General features: G+C 42.2%; 1 protein-coding gene across 1 annotated transcript; it reads left to right on the forward strand.

The window, feature by feature from the left end:
• Positions 1-658: 658 nt before the first annotated feature.
• On the forward strand, positions 659-7,152 carry CCKAR (cholecystokinin A receptor). Its single transcript, XM_042871698.1, has 5 exons — positions 659-813; positions 1,555-1,806; positions 3,615-3,876; positions 5,194-5,321; positions 5,927-7,152. The coding sequence occupies exons 1-5, from the start codon at positions 693-695 to the stop codon at positions 6,451-6,453; spliced, it is 1,290 nt and encodes a 429-aa protein (XP_042727632.1). The 5' UTR covers positions 659-692; the 3' UTR covers positions 6,454-7,152.
• Positions 7,153-16,345: the final 9,193 nt, after the last annotated feature.

The following is a 16,345-nucleotide window of genomic DNA, read 5'->3' on the forward strand; positions in this document are numbered from 1 at the left end:
TGCGCTTTGGATCAGGGACACGAAAATCTTCAGTATAAAGTTAGCGCTTTGCTAAATGAGACAGATGTAACAGCTCTTGTTTTCCTGAGTCAGTTACACACCCAGTCTTCAGTTTGCTCTGAAAAATGTGAAGAAAAAATCACTTTCACGTAAGGCATGCAAAAACTTGGTGTTATTTTTCCTTTCTCTGCCTGTTTATTTAGTTCCTGTGGACATTTTAAGTGGTGTTGGTTGAGAGACGGATTTATCACTCTCATCATTCACCGGTTGTGATTTATTGGCTGTGGCACAGCAACCTCCCTCTGAGAAACGTTGCAGAGACGTGAGCAGAAGCAACCTTGCAAGGGGTTAACACTGTAATCTTTTTCTAGTCTGTTTATAATCCCAACAGTAGGCCAGTAACAAAAGAGGGTGGATCTAAAAAAGTACAGGAGGGGATGTGTGCATGTGTGCATATGTGTGAATGTATGTCTGCATGCTTGCCCTGCTTTTCTAAACTGCCTCGTATGGCATAAATCTTTTTCAGCCTGACCAGAGCGTTCCTGACGGATGGTTAAAGAACTTACTTGCACCTCTGCCTCTCTCGTATTCCTCTTGAAGACTTCATTCAGAAGATATCTGTTTACTGAAAGAATGGGCAGATAGTTACAAACCAGCCTTCTTCGTAGCAGCTAACCTGTGGATCCTGAAGGATGGAAATAGTTGATGCTAGCTTCCTTGAGAACAGTACCAATATCACTGCTTTGCTGTGTGATATCCTCCTGGAAAATGAGACTTTTTACTGTGTGGATGATCCACCTTATTCTTCTAAAGGTAGGTATAGAAAATAGATTCTTTCAGGCAGTTTGAGTTGTCGCTGGAAGCGAGCACGGAACAAAACAGCCAGACAAGGCTTTTTCTGTGGGGGAATGCAAAATCAACTACTTGCTGATAAGTAAGGATGAGAAACAGGCAGGAAAGATTTCAGTATGTACTGGTTTTCCAAGATAAACATCCAGATGGAACAAAACTGTGTTAGAATGGAAAACTGACAGTAGGAATATCGGGTACAAAATGTAAACAGCTCTATGAAGGACACGGAGTAACACAATTTTGACTCTGAGAAAATCCATAGCACCGAAGTTATGTGGTCTGACACAACATGTAAAAGAGATTAAATATGAAATTATAACACTATGAGATTGAAATAATCATCACTGTATTAAAATGTTTTTGGTCGCTGTATAATTTCATGCTTTCACAAGAAAGGAGGAATTTCTGTGGTGAATGAGCAGTGCACTTAAAGCAGTTTGAACAGAACATGCTTTTCAGAAATTGTGTTTGCCTTCAGAAGTGCACTGTATGTGTCCTACCTTAAAGTTATACAATTGAAGTAGACCAAAATACATTTAAGAATTTCAGAACTTCAACTGATTGGTATAAAGGCATAAACCTCAGCAAGACTAAAACCAGGCAGGTTTTTGAAAGGGTTTACCTACTGATTAAAGAATGAATCATATAATAGTCTATGATCTATATAATTCATACCTGATTTCTCTCTGTGACTGTTTTCAGATCTGCATCAGATAATCCGGATCCTGCTGTACTGTTTGATATTTCTGCTCAGTGTTTTGGGGAACATTCTGGTCATCACTGTGCTGATAAGAAACAAACAGATGAGAACAGTCACCAACATATTTCTGCTGTCCCTGGCAGTCAGTGACCTAATGCTCTGCCTCTTCTGCATGCCATTCACCCTTATTCCCAACCTGCTGAAAGATTTTATTTTTGGGAGCACTGTTTGCAAAACTGCCACTTACTTCATGGGTAAGTCTTAGAAGTTTACTCTTGTTTTGAATATTGACTAGTGGGATATGTGAGAAGCTCATTAATGACCTGATTTTTTCTATCTGCCATTGAGCAGTTACCAAAATCATCAAGAAACAACTCTGTAGGGCAGGTATTTTTAGATCTGGTTTCCAGCAAAACACAGAGATACTCGGTTAATTTTAACTGCACACAGAAGTGTTTGACTGTATCAGGTGAGAAGTGTTTTGTACAAATAAGCTTTAATGAGGAACCTGGCACATACAGTTGCTTACCTATCACTGACAGAACTATTAGCAGTGTCCAGATCATCCATCAAAAAGGACGGTCTGTATAGTCCTCACTACACAGATTTTTGTTAGCGGTGGTACTTGGAAGGACAAAAATAGTCAGAAGCAGAAGTAGGTACTATTCGCAGAACTGGATTTTAGAGCAAGGGCTTTGTAAGAACAGATCGGGTCAGATCTGAGGTCAGCAGTAGATCACAACATGCAGGCTGTACAGATGCAGCTCTTACAGTCTGACTTCAGGAAGTCACACCTGTGTATGCTGTGCTGCACCCCTTTTGCTTGTGGAGGCTGAGCCAGGAGTTTCAAAATGCCTGCACTGTGCCCCTTTAACTTACGCCCTTGAGAACTTTTATGTAATGTGGAAGTATGCACCTAAACTGGGAATGGGAAATCAACATCTTTTTGTAGATAAAACCAGTACAACTAAAGGCTGTGTTTAAACAGTTATAATGAATTACTGCCATAAATGTCATAAAAATTTACCTAAGCAATGTCATCTTTCTCTTATTTCACAATTTATAAGTTTATAAAAATCCAGTGAAATATTTCTGATTCTGCACGTTTCAGCTACGAAGGTGTCTTCTTTTAAGAATCAGAACATGGACATTTCCCTTTAGCAACTCAGGTTAAGAAGCTTCTACTGATAAATAGGTGCTGACAACCATTCTATCACCTTTGCTCTCAGTCTTTAATTGTAAGATGTAAGAAGACATATTCAATTACAGGTCATTTGAGTAAAGCAAAACATTAAGACATCAGTATTTTATTTTTGACTGGCATCAGAGAATTCATAAAAATTAAAGTTCATACACTGAAAGAAAAAATTGCTGCAAAATTAAGCAAAAATATCTATAATCCTGCAGTGGTAAACTGAGATGCTTCAGTGAAAGAAACAGAGACCACTGCATTATATTTCATAACATACGAGCAGGAGAAATTAGGGATACTTGAAGGATAAAGATTTTCTTCATAGTTTCAGTTCTACTACTTTTTTTAACTCCATTAGCATCTAATTTTTTAAAAATGGAAGTATTTAATTCAGTTGAATGAGGAAATCAGATCACCAATCTAGCAGGACAAGTAAAAAATTAAAGCAATAGAATAGGGACTGCAGCACTGTGTTAAAAGAGCATTAGCAAAATCCCACTATTTCAAATGCTGATTTGAAATGAAACACAATTACTCTGGTGCACAAACCACGCAGTACGAAAAAGAATTAGAAAGAAAAGTGCTTCCCTTCTGCTTTCAGAATTTCACAGTTTGAATGAATGAATCTTTCCTCTTGGACTTCTGGCAGTAGAGCAATGAGCAGGAGTGTCGGCATGGAGACCTAGACCCAATTTCTATGCACTCTTCACCAACTTAATCAGCACGTTATTTACAAATAATTTTGCTTACAACTAGCTTGCTGTATTTGTGTTCTCTCCACGTTTATACAGAAAGTTAGCAAGATTATTTGTAAACAGCAGAAGCATTTTAAACACGAGAATAACCTTTCACTTCGTTTTCTACGTGCAGGTATCTCTGTAAGTGTGTCTACATTCAACCTGGTTGCCATCTCTTTGGAGCGGTACAGTGCCATTTGCAAACCTCTTCAGTCCAGGGTCTGGCAGACAAAATCCCATGCCTTGAAAGTGATTGCTGCTACCTGGTGTGTTTCCTTTACCATCATGTCACCATACCCAATTTACAGCAAGCTGGTCCCTTTCACCAAGTACAACAATAGCACAGCCAACATGTGTCGGCTCCTTTGGCCAAGTGATGTCATTCAACAGTCTTGGTAAGATTTATCTAACTCTAAGCAAATGCATAATTATCTGGCAGAAAACAGGATTTCATGGTAGCATTAAGCCTATTGAAAATTAAGCATTAGCCACCAGGAAACATGTACACTTCTCTCAAGCTTATTTATAGAAAAAGAATCTTATTTTTAAGCTGCTTACATTTTGACTCTTACACAACTTCTGCCTTGTCATAGGAAGGACACCTAACATGGCAATGATTCTCCCACTGGTCTGCTAAGCCCCCGCTATAAAGAAAGCATCTGTCACTGATCAAGTCAGAATACTTCTGCTTTAACTCATTTAAGCATAAACTTCAATATTTTCAGAGAAATTTTCATTGATCTCAGAAAAAAACGTACACAGGCTCCCTCCTGTGTGTGTGATGCTACCTTGCCTGCTAATACTTGCATCCAAACGTCCTCTGAAGCAGATAAGTAGAATTTGAAGCCCTGGAGAGACTGCAAATGCCCTTCTTGAGAACTCAGCCTTTTTGGTTATTTGTAGAGAAGAGCATAAGAGAAATGAGGGGAGTGGTAGAGCTCCAGGTGGTACACCTCCAGGCAGGCTAAGTAAACAGCAGCACCATCAAGCAGCAATATCATTTTGACATTGTGTCCTTGCACAATGATCAAGTACTTCAACTGGTGCTGAGAAGATGTAAGATTTTAATTTGATGGGTTTTTTTTCCACTCCTGAAGGTCAGTCGGAAGTAGGAACAAGATTAAAGTATGCACCACTCACATTAAAGCCATACCAGTGCTTTCAGTAGCCTCAGGAGTTTGTCAGTGTGAGTGCAGGTGAGGAGGAAGGATGCAGGTCAAACTTCTTTCCTCCCAGGCATCACTACAGGTTCTACGATGTGTTAACGAGCTGGTACACAAGTTCTGAGGAGCAGAAGAGATGTAGGCTCCTGAATGTTTAAACAGAATGATTTCCCCATTTTTCAGTCACATTAGAGAAGCTGCCATCAGTGCATTACATAGGAGAACAACAGACAGTGATGTGCAAACAAAGGAAAGGCACTCACCTTAAAGAAGGGGCTTCCAGCCCCAGGGGCTCTGCACAGACCCAGGGATGGGAGCCCCAGTGATGTCTGCACCATCCCTCCAATAGGTGCCTCAGCCATGGGAAGGAAGTGCACACCAGCTACATCTCAGCCCAGTACTGGAAGCCAGTACCAGGGCACCTCTGAGGATCAACAACAACTCCTGTGGCTTCTGCAAGGGGCCAGGAACATATTAAAACAACAACAACAACAACAACAACAAGGTTTGCACTATTCCCCAGTCTCTGTCCATTTATTGATTCTTTAGGTACACCTTCCTGCTGCTCATACTCTTTCTTATACCTGGGATAATAATGATGGTTGCATATGGCCTCATTTCATTGGAGCTCTACAGAGGAATAAAATTTGATACCAGCCAGAGAAGATCGTCAAGAGGTAACAATGCATTTCAGTTATTTTTTAACTTAGAGTTGAAGATGCGAGCAGTCACCTTGAGACCACAATAAGCAAAATTTTCTATTTGTAAAAATGATGGTTATAATCTGTTTCAGCCAGGAGCATTTATTTTTTTATTGAGGTGATTCCATTATTCTCTTGCCAGTAATTCTTCACCTATGTTTTTTTTTTTTTTTTTTTTTTGCAGTTGTTCTAGGTGGGATGATTTAAATTTAAAACTTTTATAGAAATGTCAGGATATTTTTCAGGCCGTGGATGAGGACTGTTTCTGTCAGTAAAGTTTACAACAAAATTGTCAAATTAGAGCAGCAGCATATTACTGTGAAAACTACCGTAAGCAAACACTGGAGCAAACAGTCTTCTGTTGCATCAGTTTGTGTGCAATTATGATGGGAGAATACTATGGGCCAGCAGACAGAGCAGCTGATACATGAGTGGTGCAGAACTGGGACAGTGCTTTCTCTGTCTTGTTCAGCTGTGAGTTATGTTATATTCATTTAGGCCTAGAACCAATTCTTTTTGTAATTTGAGACACCATTCAGAGACCTTTTGCCAACTATTCAAGCATTCCTTTATGTGTACAGAAAGAAAAGGAAATACCAGCATCGCCAAATACGAGGATGGAGATGGGTGCTACCTGCACAAAGCCAAAAGGAAAAGGAAAGTGCCATTGCAACAACTCTCTGCTATGAGAAACAGCAAAATAGACAGGGTGAGAAGCAGCAGCTCTTCTGCCAACCTGATGGCCAAGAAACTTGTCATCCGCATGCTGATGGTGATCGTGGTTTTGTTTTTCATTTGCTGGACTCCCATCTTCAGCGTGAACGCCTGGCGCGCATTTGACACCGCCTCAGCAGACCTGCATCTCTCGGGAGCTCCCATCTCCTTTATCCACCTGCTGTCCTACACTTCTGCCTGTGTGAACCCTATCATATACTGCTTCATGAACAAGCGTTTCCGCATGGGTTTTCTAGCCACTTTCACCTGCTGTACTAAGCAGAAGCCGCCTGTGATTAGAGGAGAGGTTGGTGATGAAGAGGAGGGAAAGACGACAAGGGCTTCGCTCTCCAAGTGCTCTTACACACACATGAACATGTCTGCACCCCCCTGAGTTGCATCAGAAGGGGCTACAAGTGGCCCACAGAAATTCGAGTGGACATCGTCTGGTCTTGGAAGTGGCTGTGGCATTAGTTGATATGATTTAGTTCCAAGGTAATGAAACACTTCAGCTGACAGTAAAACGCTGTGAGAACTTCATGGATGCTGTCTCTGTCTAAGCTTTATATCATTTTCCCTTCAAAAGTACAAAGGAGGAAGAGGGCTCTCTGAAGATAAGGGACTTCATAAAAAGCCTTGAAGATGGTCTATTTGTCATAAATTCCCCTGTAAAAAAACTGGTGTCCTTAACATCAACAGTTTAGCTCAGTATTCAGCTGCACTTCTAAGCATCTCTGAAAATTTCCAAGCTGCAAATAGATTCTCCTCAAACACAAATACATGTATTTCAGTCTCCACGTCAGTATCTCTGCCTTACAATCAAAATCATTCGGTTACATTTGAAGTACTTTTTTCACATTATTTTAGTTGAGCTAAGACGTGTCGAGATCATGCTGGTGCATTGTCAAGTAAAGCATTTTGGGGTCGGGAGAACGGGCTTGTCTGTGTGAAAATAATGCTTTGAAGTAGAACTATTTTTTCTAAATAAAATGAAAATAAATATTGATGACTTTAAACGAGGATGGAAAGCATTCTTCGCCTGGCAAGTATCTATGATAAATTACCATCATTTAAATGTATCTTTGTTTTAAATAAAAAACATAGAACAAGCACAGAGAAGCAGCTTTCTTCCCTGCAGCTGTGAGCACCCACGCATGTAAAGGGCAGATGTGAGCTGAGCCTCGAAGGCTCATGTGGAAATTGTCACCCTGAATAAGACTGAAGGCCTGGAACGATGCCCATAGTAGAAATGCATTGCACAAATGCATTCCCAGTCGCTCCTGGTCAGGTACTGCACACAGTAAAATAGAAGCCACGAGACACAGGAGAGCAGGAACAGCACAAAAAAATGAGCACAGACTGAAAGTTTTCAGTACAGTGTGGGGATTTTCTTAACTTTGGAGCTATTTTTCCAATCGTACATACTTGTAAACAGACTCAACACAGGAAAATCTTTTAATGCTGTAATTATTGCTGTTCCACCAAGCAAGGAATTCAATCTCTTCACTGTGCAGGGTATGGGTGAGGCTGGGTGCTTGGTGGAGCCAGGCCGGAGAAGCCAGATAATCTATTTTGTTCTGTGAAAATATCCCATTGGAGATGTTTCCCTCTCCTAGCTGAGTCAATATCATTTAAAAAATTTCTTATTAGACAGAGATTAAATTTGAGTGCTGCGTGGAATAAAGATGTGGATATTAAATATAACCACTCTCAAAGTTTTAATCAGAAAAATCTGATCTCTTTACAGAATGATTTTAAATTAGAAATAGGATTTGAGTTTCAAGCACCCAGAGCCATGTTCTGCACTCAGTTATTGCCCACGGTGCCTTCCCCATATAATTTAGTGTACAACTTCAGCTATTGGGTTGTTTTGCATCCAGCTTGCTCAGAGACAGGAAATTAAAATAAAATTGTAAACACTATTTATGCACAATCCATAGAAACAACGTTTTGCCTGCCACGTTAATAAAGCAGCACTGTTCCTGGAACTGCTGAGACTACCAACATCTATCTGACCTTTTGCAAATACCTACTGAATTAAATTATTCAGGGATTTAATTCATAGCGATGAAATGAAAATTTTACTCCACCTCAGGCTGCAGGATGAGACCCTCTGCAAGTCCGTCCTTCTGCTGACACTGAGGGAACAAGCTCGGCTGCTTCTGGATTGATGTGGAAGAGTGAGGGCAGAAAATGAGACTTTTTGAATAGTCTACAGCATTTGAAAGCCTGGCTTTGTTATAGCTGTTGCTTATATACGGCAAACCATATTTTAATGGTACATTGGATCTGAGTATTGCTAACTACACACTGAAATGTAAGTTTTAGAATAAGTTTTAACATAGGTTTTATTCTGAAACATGCATTTTATTCTAAAGCATAAAAAGAACATCAGCTCTTTTGGCTAGCTCCCAGAGAAATGAACCTTAAACTCAATATTGCAATTCAGTCATTTCCATAAAATTGTTTGAGTTGTGGGGACCTTCAAAGGCCATCTAGTCCAACTCCCCTTGGAACATACAGGGACACCTACAGCTGGATCAGGTTGCTCAGAGCCCCATCCAGCCTGACCTCGAAATTCTCCAGGGATGGGGCAGCCACTGCCTCTCTGTGCAACCTGTGCCAGTGCCCCATCACACTTACTGTAAAAATTGTCCTCCTTACATCCAATCTAAACCTCTTTTAGTTTGAATCCATTTCCCCTTGTCCTATCACCACAGACCTTGTCCAAGATTCCGTCCCCTTCCTTCATACAGAACCATTTTGTCATCTTTATTCCATTTACCAGCACTGGAAACTTCAGGCTTTCTGCAACGCTTTGTGCACCTCAGAGGAAAGTTCCCTGCTTCAGTATGGTGCCTTCCCCTCACTAGAGCCCTGGAGTCCTCCCAACTCCTTTAATTCACATACTGCTCTCAGAGGAAATTTGTGTTCAACAGTAAAGTATGAGCAGAACAGGTTGGTCACATAAGGAAACCTAAAGTTGCCTTATTTGAACATCATTTATTTATAGGTGTTTGAGGGAGAAATCCCATCCCACAAGCCTACTTTGACAACCTGCAGCAGGGGTACCAAAGGCAAGCTACTTCCTGGATGGGGCAGACGAACAGCAAAGAACTCAAACACCACATTTCAGATACAAAATGCCCATAAATCGCTTAAACTTTTCTCTCCTTCTTTCTCCCCACCTCCTGCCCATTCCCAGTTGTCCCACAGCTGCACAGCCCTGCCTGTGCTCGCACACTGCCTCCCTTGAATGACAACTGATCACAGCCCTCCTACAGCTTGGAGCAGATGATTTCAGACAGGAGCAGACAAACAGGTGAAGGATTGCACCCTTTATTTTCTCAGATATCCATTTCTCTTGGGCAACTGCTGATGGTTCTCTGTACAGATCAAGGTATATATGGAGTGTCACTAGATTCAAAGGAAGTACTCACCTCTCTTTCACTTCTTGGGACTTTTTTCTCAGCCTGAATTGAATGGATGGTGAGCTACACGTAAGGTTCCTAGTGGTGAAAGTCGTCTGTTCTCAGAGAAAAGAAAGATCAAAATTACTGGCTCCGAGCAACGACTACATGAAGGAGAGTCTATCATCTTTTTCTTACAGCATCACATGACGTAGACCAACGGAATGTCACACCCTTGCTGTGCCTATAGGACAACAACCCACTCACCCTCTGACCACTGTTTTCCTATCCATTTTTCTTTGTGCATTAATTTCTGTTACACATATCCAATACAGCCATTCCTTGGCTCTTCATCAGCAGCCTCCACACCATTTTAGTGAGTGCCTAAAAAATCCCAGAATTTCTGTCTAAGTGGTCTATAAAATTCCCATTTCTGGCACTGTGGTTTTATCTTTTTTTCCGCAACACTTGGTAGGTATCCAAGGCAGCCTAACAAGGAAGAAAAATGCAAAGGAAACGTTCTTGAATGGTAATGCTTCTGCTTTGTTTGCCTAATGGCAAATTATCCCTGCTTGGAGTTATTATCTGCATCTTCAGAGATAATTATGGCACAAAGAGTTTTCTTTGGTGCCACTCCCAGTTGTGTAACAAAGGCACTCATTCCAAGCTAGCGAGATGCTGGCTACCCACGGTACTGCAAGATGAGAGAATGCCTTCATTACCACCAGCAGGAAGCAAGAGCCAAGTAGGAACCATCCTCTGCAGGCATACACTATTTAATTTTAATAGACTTCCTCCTGTTTCAGCAGTTACTTATTTTATTTCTTACCCAGTTCACATCCAAGAGAAGGATGACACCTTGAGCTGAAGCCACAGGGTTTATTGTTATCTGGGAGCCGACAGTACCTGGGGGAGAACTGCTCTGCTGCTAAGAATGCTGTGTTTGCTCTTACAGACACAGAACCACAGCATGGCTGGGGTGGAAGGGCCCTCTGGATCCCCCTGGTCCCACTCCTGCTCCAGCATGGACAGCAGAGCAGGGGGCTCAGGCCCACACCTCCATGGCTTCTGACCATCTCCAAGGAGGGGTCCCACAGCCTTTGGGCAGCCTGTGCCAGCACCTGCACAGCATAGGAATGCAAACCAGTTTGCACCTGGCGCTGCTTGTCCTGGCCCTCTATTTTCTGCACTCTCCCTTTAGGCATTCATAGACACTGATGGGGTCTCCCTGAACCTCCCCTTCTTCAGACAGAGCGTAGCATTGTGGAATATCTTGAGTTGGAAGGAACCCACAAGGATCACCGACTCCAACTCCTGGCTTCACACAAGTACCCAGAAATCAAACCGTATGTCTGACAATGTTGTTCTGATGCTTCTTGAATTACAGCAGCTGTGCCATGCCCACCACCCTCGGGTGAACCTTTCCCTAACATCCATCCACCTTACCCTGCCCAGACACCCTCACCAGTGCTGAGCAGAGAGGGAGGATCACCCCTGCTGATTTGCAGGCAATACCACACCTAGTGCAGACAAGAATACCCCAAGCTTCTGAGCAGCTTACAAGCCTGCCATGGGACTTTTTCCATACCTGACCTCTTCAGCATTTCGCTGCTAAGCAGAGGAAGACAGGCAGTGACTAGAGCTGATTCCTTGCTCTGAACCCGACTCAAAACTCAGTTATTACAGCAGAAAATGAGGATAGTGATGCCCTCCCAGCATTCCCCTCTAGGTTTCACATATGCCATACCCAACTCAACAGATCTCTGGTCCCTCGTTTTGGGAGGCCGCTGCAAGTGCAGGGAGCCTGCAGTGGGCACAGCCCTGTGGGGACATGGTCAGGGCTGAAGGAACATACAAGGAAAGCAGAAGCAAGTTCTTAGCTATAAAGCAGGGCCATCATGCTGGATTTGTTAGGAGGAGAAAGCTCTGTGAGTATCTAAGCCCTGGCTGAGGTTTCAGTTCTAGGAAAAGGATCCAGAAAACATATCTCAGTGCCCTTGTGTTTATTAAATAAGGAACCTGTTTAAATAGTGTCAACCAGCTGAAGCAAAACAATACAAACCAGGGGAGACTGTGAGGCAGAGCTCTGCATTCCCTGCTATTTTTTAAGCTTTTTTTTTTTTTTTCTTTCCCTTCTCTTTTGTACGCATTTCTTTGCTTTTTTGCAAAGTAGTGAATTTCTTAGAATTTCTACTGAAAGCAGGGTTTTTCCACAAGACATCAAATGTTTACTGACATTCAACATAACTTCCCTGCTGCATCAGTTTGTCAAATATTTATTGAAGAAGAGACAGACTTCTCTGCTGAGTGCAGAGCTGAAGGAGACAGGGCTCCAGGTCCGGTATGGAAAGAGAGAGAGAAAGCCACAGGGCTGCGTTTGTCCTGTATTGCTTTTGTGAGATTTGTAAGGGATCAATGGGAGCAGTGGATATTCAGAGATGCAGTGAATGAAGGCAAAACTGAGGGTGATATTCCTGCAGCTGGAAAGGTTGTTCTGCAAAAAGTGAATACAGCGCTGGGAGAGAAGCTAGAGGGCCAGGCGTGAATGAGAAGTTCAGCCTAGTAAAGCAGTTGGAAATAAAATAAATAAAATTGCAATTATAAAAAGGAAGAAAGGGCAATGTGAGACGATCATTGCACCACTTGTCGGTTCTGAGCTGTTGCAGCCATGTCGTGGATGAGAGAAAAGGCAGCTGGGTGCCACGCATTCCCTCATTTGAGGAATTTGAACTGCACTGTGTGGTACTGCTCTGTTCTAGTCTAACTGATGGGCTCAGAATTACAGACCTCCAAAGATCATCGAGGCCAACAATTAACCTAGCACTGTGAGCATTAGAATCCTACATTCCCAGAAACCAAAGCCCTGCCCCATCTCCAACAATTTTTGCTAAATCCCTTTCACACAGAGCTGAGTGCTTGTGTTGACCGACAGCCCACTACATGCCCCCTTCCCACAAGTTGGCATCACTAGTAGCAATTTGCGAATGGAGATTTGGTTAGACCACAGTGCCACGTACATTAAATTACTCTGCTAACTCCACCCAGAGCAGCATGGCTTTAAATTGACATAAACCTACCAAAATGCAATTTCATAACTGATTCATGTTGCGTCTGCGCTCCCTCCAAATTTAGTTTGAGCAATGTTTCCTAATCTAGTGCTCCATAAAACAAACCGAGGAACTTTGATATTTTCCCCATCTGCCTGGGAGCCCAAATGCAGCCATCTGCGCAACTTCAGGCACTGCTTTGGAGCCAGGAGCTGTTATCTGCTGACGTTGTCCTTGGTCCTCTCAGAGGAACACATTTGTGCTCCGAGTGCTTCTCCGTGGCTGTGGGATCTCTCCATCTGTGTGAACATTATCTTAGATAGCAGTTGGAAGGGCTTTGAAAAGAAACCGGACTGGTAAACGTTACCTTTCTTCACCTGCCTGCTTAGAAACCTTTTTCTTTTTTTTAACTGTTACATTTCCTATGTGGCTTGAGGTCCTTTTGCCAATTTCTCAGCATTAACTTCCTCTCTCTAAACCTCTTATCCCTCCTACAACCAGCCTCAGGTTTCAGTGATTTTCCTTTTCCACGTGCAGCACAACACAGCCGGTGCTCTCACACCCAGCTTGCTCACAACAAATCATTGTCAGCAATTTTGCCCGAGTATTTCCGGAAAACAAAAGCGATTGCTCCTGTTGCACTTTGGTGAGCCTTGAAAAGGAATAAACCTTACAAGAAAGATTCCAAGTAGAAGTGCAGAACACCTGAGGTGGCACCGACCACTTGGAAACCTTGCGTGCTCCAAGAGCCAGTTCTGCTCCAGACCCAGCTTGGGATCCCATCCAGTCCTGCTTGTTCTGTAGGTTCTGTTGTCAGCAAGAACTTTGTCCAGGTAAGGATAGCAGAATAAAGCAAAGCTTGCCTTTCCCTGGGCATTCATATTAATTTTCAACTGTTTGCTCCCACTGGTCAGAGCATCACTGCACTGCATCACAGAGCACTGCATCAGTCCAGAATCCTGCTCAAGCACTTCCAGCAGGGGCTGTCGACCATCAACTCATTTACAAAGGGGATGGGGCTTGGGAAGCTGCAGAAACTGAAGTCTCCTACCTGACTGGTAGGAGTGCAGTAGCCCAGCTTCCCTCATACACAAATCCATTCTTAGGCATTTCTGTCTCCCGATCATTACTGTGGGCCGAAAGCACTGCAGATGATGGTTCCTTAATACCAAATCATTCAGACTTCTCCAATGCAGGGCTATAATCCACTCCTAGAACATACAGCTCAACGGGGAAGTGAAATGAAAGTTTATCAAGAATTTTCCTACTGAAATACCTAATTAAACAGAAGGAAATGAACCAATGACAGTGAACCTTCTTTGCATGAAAAAAAACAAACAAACAAAAAAAAAACATATCTAGTCCAAGACAGAATTTGTGGTTTCAGAACAGAGAGAATTTGGTTTTAGTTCTATGTGATCCTGCTTCAGAATAGGGACTTAATTCTCAGTTTACCACCCACTGAAGGGTTACCTGGAAGACAGACTTTAAACCTCACTGATCTGAGACTTTACCAATGCCCATGATGTAGAAAAAGGCAGGGATATAGATGATGGAACCTTACAGCAACAATCACTGTACTTCAGTGTGATACAGGAGTGGAGATTGTGTCCATCTTCACATTCAAAGCAAGTATCTCAATCAGACTTCCTTCTTTTCCAACCCCTTTCCACATCATTTTACTTTCTGTACAGGACCCAGTAAAACATGAAATTGGTTAGGATCAGATAAGTTCAAGACAATCTGACCTTGGGTCTGAGCTCCCCCAGTAAATACCTCATACATCATTTGGTATTTTATACCTGATCTTCTTGGCTGTTCACCCATTGCCAGAGAACAAGGTTGTCAGTTCTGCTGGAGCCCAACAGCTTATTATATCCTTATTATAATTTGTCTATTAAATTATTTTAATTTTCCCCAATTTTCACTATTAGAGTTCAGAATTAAGCGTTTCGTAAGTTCGGCCCATCACAGCAACTCCTTAACTCATGTTTGGCAGAAGGGTTTCACGAGCAATCATTCCTCATTTTGAACCAAGATCATCGTTGGTCAGTGCAAAAAGCCAAAGGACTGCTGCCTATATCAGAGGTATCACTCAGATTGAATGGCTGCATCTAATACATGACTCAATTACCTGCCCTGGAATTTCCATCTACCTGGTTTAAAAGCCAGCATTCCCACCCTGCTGTTACCTGTCTCCTCCTGCCCCATGCAATGATTTGGTGCTACTTACATTTAACTGAAGGTCTGAACTCACTGCTTCAGCCTCAGCCTGGGATCCGGGCAAATGGCCTTCGCTTCAGGATATCACTGCATGGGGATTGTGAATTTTCTGCAGGCTAATGGAAAATGTCTGATTTGCACTGAACTCATCACTTTCAGAGCACTTCACCAACTGACTAGCACTGAAGCATTTTAAAAAGGGACATTCTCATAGGTACGTAAATGATGCATTACTTGAAGATAACAAGGTAGACATCAATGTGGTTGGTGTTCACTCCAACAAGACCAGCTGCAAAGACTGTGCTTGTCACAACAGGACAAAAAGGGTGAGGGAAAGAAAGAAGTTACATCGTAACACAAGGGAAAACAGGTTCCCAAACGACTGAAATACCAAGAAATGAAAGGCAAAGTGCTACCCATGCTTCAGACATTTTCTGCAGACAGCTGGAGGAACCAGCTGCAAAGACAATTCTCACCATACAATTTTTGGAAGTTCTGGCTGCATGAAATCTCCTTGTTGCTGCAAAGCTAATCGTATACAGGTATGAACTCCACCTTATCTATTGCGTTGCCAGCCTCACTTCCTGTGAGAGAAGGGTATTTTCGTTTTCTAATTTAACACATTTATACTGGTAACTCCTGTTCTGCATCATTCTACTTATTAGCTGAGAGAAAAAAATGTGCACAAGTAGAACTTTATCAAAATGTATAATCCCAAAGCCTAAACATTCACCTAACTGGATTTTTCCTCACAAAATAACAAAAATAATAATCTTTATCAGCATTACCTGCAGGCTAAATAAAAACCAGACCATTTTCCTGGACCATACAATTTGATCTTTATATCTATTACATTTCCAAGCTAAAACTGCTTGTCAAAAATTGATTTAAAAATCTAAAGCATTTGGATGTGCAAAATTGGCAAGCTGACATCAACTTCAGACTCACGCACTGAGCTCATCCCTTTGGGCAGATCCCAAACACCAGATGTCCCCTCAAACCAGAGCACCCTGCAAAGAGAGGGATGGAGCAGCACAAGGGTGCTCAGAGCACTTGCACACAAGCCCACATCAGGCCCTTCAGAAATAATTTGATTGGCTTGAAACACTACAATTTGAGGTCACTCGTGCACAGCACAGACTCAAGACATTTTCACTCGGCAAAGATAACCAACCTCCTCCTTCACTGAGAAGCTGGCTGCTTCCTTTGTCAATACTGGATTTAATTCTTTTTGAAGATCAGTATTTGTTTCTTTGTAATGGTTTTGTACAACATTCTGGTTCGTATTACAGCAGACTGCTGGACTGTAACATCTCAGCACCTGTACTTAATCACAGCTCGCTTTGTCACTCTTGCAAAGAGATTCCACAGACTTATATTCACTTGTGAGAAATCCTTATTGAAAACTCTTGCTTTCAAAGACAAAACATAGAAACACTTAATTAGAACCAAAAGGAGCACAGTAAAAAAAGATATTGCTGAATCTCTCTCACACTTCCTGTTTTTTGTTTGTTTGCAATTCCCAATTACTTTCTATGAGGCACCAAACTCAGCCACCACGAATCCTGTCTGCCCTCTCCCAGTCTCCACAGTCAGATTGCTGGCA

This window comes from Lagopus leucura, unplaced genomic scaffold (genome assembly GCF_019238085.1).
Source record: "Lagopus leucura isolate 7727_CA_CO unplaced genomic scaffold, USGS_WTPT01 Super-Scaffold_100004, whole genome shotgun sequence".
Taxonomy (NCBI): domain Eukaryota; kingdom Metazoa; phylum Chordata; class Aves; order Galliformes; family Phasianidae; genus Lagopus; species Lagopus leucura.